The sequence below is a fragment of the Aulonocara stuartgranti genome (assembly GCF_965226115.1).
Source record: "Aulonocara stuartgranti genome assembly, chromosome: 5".
Lineage (NCBI taxonomy): Eukaryota > Metazoa > Chordata > Actinopteri > Cichliformes > Cichlidae > Aulonocara > Aulonocara stuartgranti.
In genome coordinates, this window is record NC_138943.1 from 40,182,434 (window position 1) to 40,192,303 (window position 9,870).

The 9,870-nt window shown below is 40.7% G+C and overlaps 1 protein-coding gene across 1 annotated transcript; it reads left to right on the plus strand.

Moving 5' to 3' along the window:
- The first annotated feature begins 3,836 nt into the window (after nucleotides 1-3,836).
- Nucleotides 3,837-8,999, plus strand: LOC309707010 (acidic mammalian chitinase-like). Its single transcript, XM_082534091.1, has 11 exons — nucleotides 3,837-4,250; nucleotides 4,599-4,628; nucleotides 4,718-4,922; nucleotides 5,212-5,268; nucleotides 5,367-5,532; nucleotides 6,313-6,437; nucleotides 6,678-6,801; nucleotides 6,928-7,110; nucleotides 7,493-7,609; nucleotides 7,716-7,842; nucleotides 8,705-8,999. Exons 1-11 carry the CDS (start codon nucleotides 4,148-4,150, stop codon nucleotides 8,911-8,913), a joined length of 1,446 nt encoding a protein of 481 aa, XP_082390217.1. The 5' UTR covers nucleotides 3,837-4,147; the 3' UTR covers nucleotides 8,914-8,999.
- Nucleotides 9,000-9,870: the final 871 nt, after the last annotated feature.

Genomic DNA, 9,870 nt, shown 5'->3' on the forward strand with positions numbered 1-9,870 from the left:
CCTTTCCTTGTCATCAAACACCGTCCCACCCTGCCTCAAAACCTCCACCATCATCCCCATCGCCAAGAAGACAGCTGTGGCCAGCCCAAATGACTACAGGCCTGTTGCACTTACGCCTGTAGTGATGAAGTGCTTTGAGAGACTGGTCTGTCAGCACATCAGGGCCGGTCTGCCTCCCACTCTGGACCCCCACCAATTTGCCTACAGGACAAATCGTTCCACCGAGGACGCTATCACCATAGCGCTCCACACTGCGCTGAGTCACCTGGAGCACCGAGGAAGCTATGTGAGAATGCTCTTTCTGGACTTCAGCTCAGCATTCAATCATATCATCCCGGAGATCCTGGTCCAGAAACTGTCTCACCTGGGACTCTCCACCCCCATCTGCCTCTGGATCAAGGACTTCCTGACAAATAGACCACAGTCTGTCAGACTCGGCCCCCACCGGTCCAGCACCATCACACTCAGCACCGGGTCTCCACAAGGATGTGTTTTGAATCCCCTCCTGTTTATGCTCTACACATCCGACTGCTCCCCTACCCATCTCTCAAACACCATCATAAAGTTCGCGGATGACACCACAGTGGTTGGACTCATCTCAAGGGGGGATGAGTCGGACTACAGAGATGAGGTCAACAGACTGACTGAGTGGTGTTCAGTTAACAACCTCCAACTGAACACCACGAAAACTAAAGAACTTATCTTGGACTTCAGGAAGGGCAGAGCAGACCCGGCCCCACTTTACATTCACGGGAGCTGTGTGGAGAGGGTACACTCCATGAGGTTTCTGGGCGTGCAGATATCTGATGACCTCTCCTGGACTGCAAATACTACAGCGGTGGTTAAAAAGGCCCAGCAGCGTCTCCACTTTCTGAGAGTGCTCAGGAGGAACAACCTGGAGGAGATGCTGCTGGTGACATTTTACAGAGCCACCATAGAGAGCATCCTAACGTACGGCATAACAACATGGTATGCAGGGTGCTCAGCTGCAGACAGGAAAGTACTGCAGAGGGTCATCAACACAGCCCAGAAGATCACTGGCTGCTCTCTGCCCAGCCTGGAGGTCACTGCAAATTCTCGGTACCTCAGCAGAGCTGGCAATATCATCAAGGACCACTCTCACCCCAGCAACCAACTGTTTGAACTATTACCGTCAGGCCGACGGTACAGGTCACATAAAACCAGGACAAACAGATTCAGGGATAGCTTCTTTCCCAGAGCTATCACCGTAGTAAATAAGCACAAAAACAATTGAACCTATTCCATACCGTCACTGTCATTATATTAATGCTGCTATCCTGTATATATTGTACATACTATTGTTTGAGTACTTACGATTGTTTTTTTTGTACTTTTTATATTTTACATTTATATTTATTATTGAAACTTGCACCAAGGGAGTGGCACTCCAATTTTGTTGTACTCTGTACAATGACAATAAAGGCTATTCTATTCTATTCTATTCTATTCTATATTGTGTAACTAGTCCGTCAAATGAGATAAATTCTGTTCCTTCTAATATATGTTCTAAGTATTTGATTCCTTTACCACTCCAATCTGGAAAATTAATCATATTAATGTTTTGTAATATGTCAGGGTTGTTCCAGATAGGTGTACGTTTGCATGGGATTAATGAAGACTCTGTCAACTTCAGAAACTCCCACCATGCTGTCTGAGAAGAGGTGATGCTGATGCTTTTAAAGCATTCATGTCGTTTGATGTTTGAGCTGATAAATTGTCTGAAATCTCTAGATTATTGCATAGTGCTTGTTCTACATCTAGCCAAGGTTCATCTAACAGAGTGTGTTTGAACCATCCTGAGATGAACTGAAGCCTGTTGGCTAAGAAGTAGTGCTGAAAGTTAGGTAGATCTAATCCTCCTTTATCCTTGGTCCTCTGATACACTGAGTTTATGTTTCCAAAGGAATTTAGAAATATGAGAATCCAAAGATCTGAACCAGTCTGGTGACGGTTTGTTCGGGATCATTGACAATAAATAATTGATTTTTGGCAAGACCATCATTTTTACTGCAGCGACCCTTCCCATGAGTGATATGGGTAAAGATTTCCATCTAGCCAGATCACCTTCTTCTTTCTTTATTAGTGGGATGTGGTTTAATTTAGTTAAATCTGCAAGCTTAGGACAGAAATTAATACCTAAATATTGAGTATTCCCAGGTTACAGTGGGGTAGAAGAAGAATTATGGAAGGAGCAATTAATCGGAAGAACTGTAGATTTTGACCAGTTAATCGAATAATCTGAAAACTCTTGAAAAATAGTTTATTAATGTAATTACCTCAGAGAGATTGGTTTGTGAGTTCTGGAGGAAAAGCAACATCTCAGAGCCTCCAAAAAGAAAGAAGCGGAAAGATATTAATACCTTAGAAGATGTAGTCAGGCTACTACATGAAAGTAAAAGGTTCTACATCCTTGCATATTATGCCCTTAATCACTGTATTCTGTCTAATTGCTGCTGCTACTGTTTCAAAAACACTGCAAACAGTGAAGGGGAGAGTGGGCATCCCTGCCTGATGCCCTCAGGAGACAGAAGCTGGAGGATGTCTGGTCATTTGTTCTGACACAAGCTGTTGGAAAATTGTATAATACTTTTTAACCAGTTTATGAGTTTCCAAACCAAATTTGTGTCAAGTTGCAAATAAAAATTTCCAGTTAACGCTCTCAAACGCTTTTTCTGCATTTAGAGATAATTTTTTGGTTTCAGTGTTTTTTCTGCATGAACAGTATCAAATTAAGTAATCTACATGTGTTTGTTGATGAGTGCCTACCTTTTATGAAACCAGTTTGGTCAGGATGAATTAAGAGGGGGGTTATCTCCTCTAGTCTCTTTGAGAGAGCTTTGCAGATTATTTTGAGGTCTGCATTAATAAGGGATATTGGACGATAGCTTGAGGGATACAGGGTCTTTCCCTGGTTTTAGCAAGAGACTAATATTTGCAGAGTTCATATTTGTTGGTAGTCTGCCATTTTCCATGAATTCCTGCTACATCATGTGGGATACTGGTGGCAGAATTGTCCAGAGTTATTTGTAGAATTCTGCTGGAAAGCCGTCTGGACCTGGAGCCTTATTACTGGGCATACTTATCAGGGCTTCCTGGAGTTCACCTGGCGTCAGTGGGGACTCCAGTGCCATTGCTTGACTGTCTAGTCATTTTGGAAGAGTTACGTTTTTCAAGGAAATGATTAATTTCATTTTTAGATGGATTTATTTGTGGTGAATATAAAGTTTCATAGAAATCCCTGAAAATGTTCATTCTTCCAGGGTCGTATATTGTGTCACTGTTGGTCTCTGTTTTAAATTAAATCAGCTTTCAGCTTTAATTCAAAGGATTTAAAATGGTGCTGCATTAACTTACAGCCATTTTATACACAGTCCCACATTTTTAGAAATGTGCCCAGTACTAAATTAATATAATTATATAAGGATATAAGAGTTTTTAAATACTTGGCTTTGCATTCTGACTTTAATCTACAGCCAATGAACATTCTGCACACACTGCATCATTACAGTTGATCTCAACCTAACAGCTGGGAAAGGTTTCAGCACCCAGACAAACCTGAAGTGGTTAACCAGAAGAAAATGTATGGCTGGATAATTTGCTGTTATTAATTAATAGATACAGTACTGATTATGCTTATCATTGCAATGTCAGCTATTGATCTGATAGCTCATTTCCAAGTCAAATTATTGATTGGGTTTACCATGTCTTACCTGGAAGGGGGGTTATTAGGCACGTCACCTAGACTCCCACCATCCTGAATCTTTATCACTTGCACTTTGATACTTTCTATTAGTCATGAATGAGTAAGATATAAATCTGTCCAACTCCATCAAGCTCTGAAGTCTGCTCCAGTGTGCCTTGCTGGAAGGTAATGAGATCGATGAGTTCAGTCGGGTTCTGATTTGTGTTGTACACAGCTAGTATTTTGCTGCAACTGGGAATATTGTTTGTACATTGTAGTGCACATACTAGCAACTACACATAAGCCTCAAATTAAGGATTCAGTTAGTTTTTAGATTTTTTTTTGTGTTGTTTTAACAATCTGTAAAATTTCACTCAGGTAATGTTCATTTGACTAATTAAGGAGCAATTGTAGTTGAAGCTCTGATTTTGTGACTCGTGTAGGATGAAGTATCTAATGACACTGATTTATAATTACTCAGAAGCTCAGTTCTACAGAAGGACACCAGGGAAGTCTCCAGACCACAACATGGCAAAACTCCTTATAGGTAAATAACGTTCATTCATTCTTCCATTAATTTTTCCTTGTTAATTTATTGAGCGGTAGAGCATCGTCATTATAATACTGAGTTCATCATTATTGTTATTTTAATTACTCTGTATTTTTTTCTATCCTTCTATCTTGGATAAAGATTACGTGTATTTACTAGAGATCACGGCTCAGGCGATGATTTAAGGATTTATGGTGTTTCTCAACAACAAGGCAGATGGCTGCATGGCATTTAAAACACATCAATTTACCAGCACCGGGCATCAGCTAAAATGTTAACAATCATATCTAACAACAGTAATAACAAAAGCGACGATTTTCACGTTTTCTTGTTTCCTTTTTTCAGCTCTGGGCATTCTGTGTGTTATACACATTTGTAAGTACCTGTGTTCATTGACCGAGTCTTGCCACCATGATCAACGTTTCAGAATAAACCCAACGAGTCTTTGCTCTATCTGCCCTTAGGTTCAGCCAATAAGCTGGTGTGCCATATGACCAACTGGGCCCAGTACAGACCGAGTGCTGGCAAATTCACACCAGATAACATCGATCCCTTCCTGTGCACCCATGTCATCTATGCTCTGGCCACCATTAACAGCTTCAACCAGATCAGCCCCATTGAGCACAATGATGAGGAGCTGTACAGGAGCCTTAACAGCCTGAAGAATGTGTGAGTTCAGTCGTGCAATGCACCAGTATTAACCACAATTTAATATTAGCCTGCAACCACTTTTAAGCCAAAAGCCACGTTTCAGTGTTTCCATCGCAGCTTCTTTCAGCAGAGTAGCTTTTAGAAGAACATTTAAATAAGAAGGATGAGTAACCTTGAATTCTGTCACAATATTTGTAATTATTTAGAAATAATTGGGATCACAACGATGACAGCAATCTGACTGGAAGTCAGGTGTTCCTTAATTATTTAAGGTTATGTCTTTGTGTCTCCTGCTCTCTGCTAACAGCAACCCTGCACTGAAGACTCTGCTGACTGTTGGAGGAACTGTTAATGGAGTGAGCCCGTGAGTTTCACCGTCACCAGTTCTCAGATCTCATATCTACCTCTATTACTTTCATGTAGACGAGATGTCATGTTTTATATTTCCCTGCATCCCACCAGATTCATTGCTATGGTTTCCACTTCTGAGAATCGTGCACTCTTTATCAAGTCTGCCATCAGTTTCCTGCACGCCCATAACTTCGACGGGATAAACCTGGACTGGGAATATCCTGGACACAATGGTAGCCCAGAAGGTGACAAGGAGAAGTTCACTCTATTGGTCACGGTAAACACAGCTCACACTGGCCTCAAATTTTAAATGCAATGTTGAAGCTAGACTACATTGTGGCATGATGATTAGCGCTGTTAGCGGTGACAGTAGGTGTGAGTATGAGTGTGAATGGTGTCTCTGTGTTAGCCCTGTGAAAAACTGGTGACCTACGAAGAGTGTAACCTGCCTCTCACCCTGTAGCAGCAGGACCCTGAACTGAATAAGCAGGAAAAAATGAATGGATGCTGAATATCGAGTGTTTTCTCTACCACTGGATTCTTTTGGTTGGGTTAATTTCAAAAAGTTGCTTTTTGTTGAATTTTTGTTGATCACTGCATTGCAAAATTTTGTTGATGAAATGAAATAATTCTTGTAAAACAGAGCAGCCAATAATAAGCAATCCATTCAGTGTCTCCATGGTCTCATATGTTAAACCTCACAAATATTAAATGAAAATAAGGTCCTGTGTGTCTTTGACCTTGAAATAACACTGCACTGGAAATCTTGTTTCTTGTGTTACATTCTGTACCCTGTGGTTGATGAAAGGATGAATGTACCCTACCGTGTTTTCTTTCATTTTGCCTCTGTCACCATTCTTTTTCCTAACAGTTTACAATATACATTACTTTACTTATACATTACTGTATTTATGTAACAACTGACACCTTTTCTTCACAAAACCCAAAAAACCCTTTATCATAACAGTGCATTGCTTTGAGAATAATCATTCTTCACTGTTGTAATCAGAATTTTCTCTGACTGGCTCTGCGTTGCTTTTGCCCTTTCCCCCTATAGGAGCTTGTAAAAGCATTCGAGGCTGATGCCATAGAAAACAAGAGAACTCAGCTGCTGCTATCGGCCAATGCTGCTGCAATTCCTCAGACTGTTGATAGAGCATATGAGGTCGCCAAGATTGCACCGTAAGCTTGATTTCAGCATTTGTACATATTTTCAGGAAAGTAAGGAATCCCCCCCAAAATTTTCACCATTACTGAACTTTAGCATTAGCAAATAACTCATTAGTATTAATTATTAGTGTTCCTTATTTCAAATGACACAGAGCCCAATTTTACATGTATTGTGTGACCACAAAGGTCCCATATGGTCTGTGTCTTTCACAAATGAACAAATGTATTGAACAAAAATTTCCAACCCAACAGACACTTTGACTTTATCAACATCATGACCTATGACTACCATGGTCACTGGGATCCAGTAACTGGACACAACAGCCCACTGTATGAGAGCGCTGTGGACTCTGGCATACAACTTCATTACAACATAGTAAGAACCACACTATCACATCTACATCTGTCCTCGCTTTCTTCTTCAGATAAAGGTTATCCAATCAAATGTAACATAACAAGTTTAACACAAGCTTTATGCAATGTTCGTCTCCCTGTTTTGTAGAACTCCTCTATAGCCCACTGGGTCTCTCTGGGAGCACCATCTGAAAAGCTGCTGCTAGGTTTCCCTACTTATGGAAGGACCTTCCGTCTTAGCGGTGGGGCAAATGGCCTGGGAGCACCAGCCAATGGGCCCGCAGGTGCTGGACCCTACACTCGCACTGAAGGTTTCTGGGCCTTCTATGAGGTACAATAACACATTCATAAAAAGCTCAAGTTTGTTTGTGCTGTAAGTCACCTATTACTCCATGATTGGTGGCTGTAGCTCAGGAAGTAGAGGAGGTCATCTATTAATTGGAAGCTCTGTGTTTTGATCCCTGGCTGGTCCAGTATCCTTAGGCAAGGTATTGAAGCCCATGTTGCTCTCCAATGTGTTCATCAAAGTGTGAATGTTAGATAGAAAGCATTTAGGTGTGGAAAAGGTGCTTGTATGAATGCATGTTTCATAAATCCCTGTGAGTGCTCAAGTAGAGTAGAAAAGCCCTATGCAAGAACCTCTTCACCTACCATTAATCCACTTAAGAAGGAAAATGTCAGTCCAAAAGCCTGTGTTGTTTCTGGGTTACCAGATCTGTGACTTCACTAATACTGCTACTCTTGGATGGATCTCTGAGCAAGAGGTTCCATATGCCACCTATGGGAGTTCCTGGTTGGGCTATGATGACCAGCGCAGCTATTCTTCCAAGGTAAACAGGTTTGATATGCCTCAAATAAGACAAGTTCTTGCATTTGTTCTGTTCTATTGAATTGTGCCCACTTTTATTATAATCAGTTTTGTTGGCTGTCCTGCAGGTCCAGTGGCTGACTGCCCACAATTTGGGAGGTGCTCATGTGTGGACTATGGATATGGATGACTTCAGTGGATCTTTCTGCTCAGCTGGAGATTATCCTCTCATCAACCACCTCAGGATTTCAATGGGTAAGTGGTGTAATTCAGCTAACTCAGCGTTTATAAAATACAATAGAATACAACACAACTTTATTTATATAGCAGATGTAAAACCAAAGGTACACCAAAGTGCTTCACAACAAGGTTAAAACATAACAGATAACAGGGTACAAATAAACTAACAAGTGAGAAATGCTAGTTAAACAATCAATACAGATAAAACAGGAAATAAAGCATCTCAGCGTAATCTAGTGGATAAAATCACTGAGAATTCGTAAATGTAAGGTGGGGGTTTTAGGGGGTCCAAGAGTATCAGCAAATTGGCCCCGGGGAATATGGTTATTAAACTACACTGTTTCTGTTTTCTTCTCATTTAATATAAGAGTTATCAGAGAGCCAGTCTTGGACCTCTCTCAAGCACTCTAGCAGACAGTGTACTGGCGACGAAATGTCATCAGACAGTCGAAAGTAAATTTGAATATGGTCAGCATAAAAGTGAAAGGAGATATTATACTTCTCGAAGATAGAGAAGATAGAGCACATACAATGAAAACAACATAGGGCCCAACACAGATCCCTGGGGCACACCACAGGGAAGCAACAGAGGAAAAGAAGCAGTGACGGAGTAGGACCTATCCGATAGATACGATCTAAACCAGTTAAAGGCACTACCCCTTATGCCTACTGTATGTTCAAGCCTCATTAGGAGGATATTATGGTCCAGCGTAACAAAGGCAGATGTCAAGTCCAATAAAACTAAGACCGTAGAGCACCCTGAGTCAGCAAATAAAAGAAGGTCATTAAGGACTCTCAGCAGAAAGAAACAAAAGAATAAAAACAAAAGTTTGGTCACTTTCTGCATATAACCTTTTTTCAATTTCCTGTGATACAGGCTTTGGTCCAAAACCTACCACTACACCACGCCCTACCACAACTAAGGATCCTGCTGCTGACTTCTGCCGTGGCCGTCCTGATGGGTTGTATGAAAACCCAGCTGACAAAACCACCTACTTCCAGTGCTTCCAAGGAAACACCTACCTGCACCATTGCCAGCCTGGTCTCATCTACTGGGACTCCTGCAAGTGCTGCAACTGGCCCTGAGCCACAGAAGCATGATAAACATCACTGTCCTGAGTGAGAGCAGAAACAGAAAGCATTGCATTTGACTCAATATTTTCTTGACAAAAATAAACTAAATCAATTCATAACGTGTTCCAGTGATTGGCTTGAATATTTGTCTTTGATGTGCTTCATAGAAAAAAAATAGACAAAAACAAAAGAAACTCATATACATGATTAAATATTTTTAAAACTGTGCCTTACTACATTATATGTAATTGAGCTGCTCTAATTTTAAGTGACAATTATTGCTATGTTTTCATTTTGTGAACTGATTAATAATAATAATAATAATAATAATAATAACTTTATTTATAAAGCACTTTCAAACAAAGTGCTGTACAACTGTTTAAAACTAAAGAGATAAAAAATAAATAAATAATAAAAAGCGATACATAGCAATACACGTAAAAGACACAACACAAGTTAAAAACAGTAAGAATTTAAAAACTAAAAGCCAGGAATTAAGACTTGTAAGATAAAGTGAACAAATGTGTCTTCAGCTTAGTTTTAAAAACCTCCACGGAGCATGCCTGCCTAACATCTTGAGGGAGGTTGTTCCACAGAAACGGGGCACGAAAAGAAAAAGCACGCTCTCCAATTGTCTTTTTTCTGGCTCTAGGAACCTTTAGAAGGCCAGAGTCCTGAGATCGGAGAGCACGGGATGGAACGTAAAGATGTAAAAGGTCGGAGAGGTATGAAGGTGCCAATCCGTTTAAAGCCTTGTAGGTGAGCAGCAGGACCTTAAAATCTGCTCGAACCTGACAAGGTAGCCAATGCAGAGATCTCAGAACAGGGCTAATGTGCTCAAATTTCCCAGTTCTTGTTAAAATGCGAGCAGCTGCATTTTGCACCATCTGTAGACCTCTAAAACTTTTCTTTGGTAGCCCAGAAAGAAGAGCATTGCAATAATCAATACGAGAAGACACAAATGCATGG

Bases quoted from the DNA above. Each gene is read 5' to 3' on its own strand.
- LOC309707010 (XM_082534091.1), top strand. From the start codon at position 4,148: ATGAAGTATCTAATGACACTGATTTATAATTACTCAGAAGCTCAGTTC. The intron at 6,802-6,927 runs GTAAGAACCACA...CCTGTTTTGTAG, and splicing joins TACAACTTCATTACAACATA to AACTCCTCTATAGCCCACTG. The intron at 7,610-7,715 runs GTAAACAGGTTT...GCTGTCCTGCAG, and splicing joins AGCGCAGCTATTCTTCCAAG to GTCCAGTGGCTGACTGCCCA.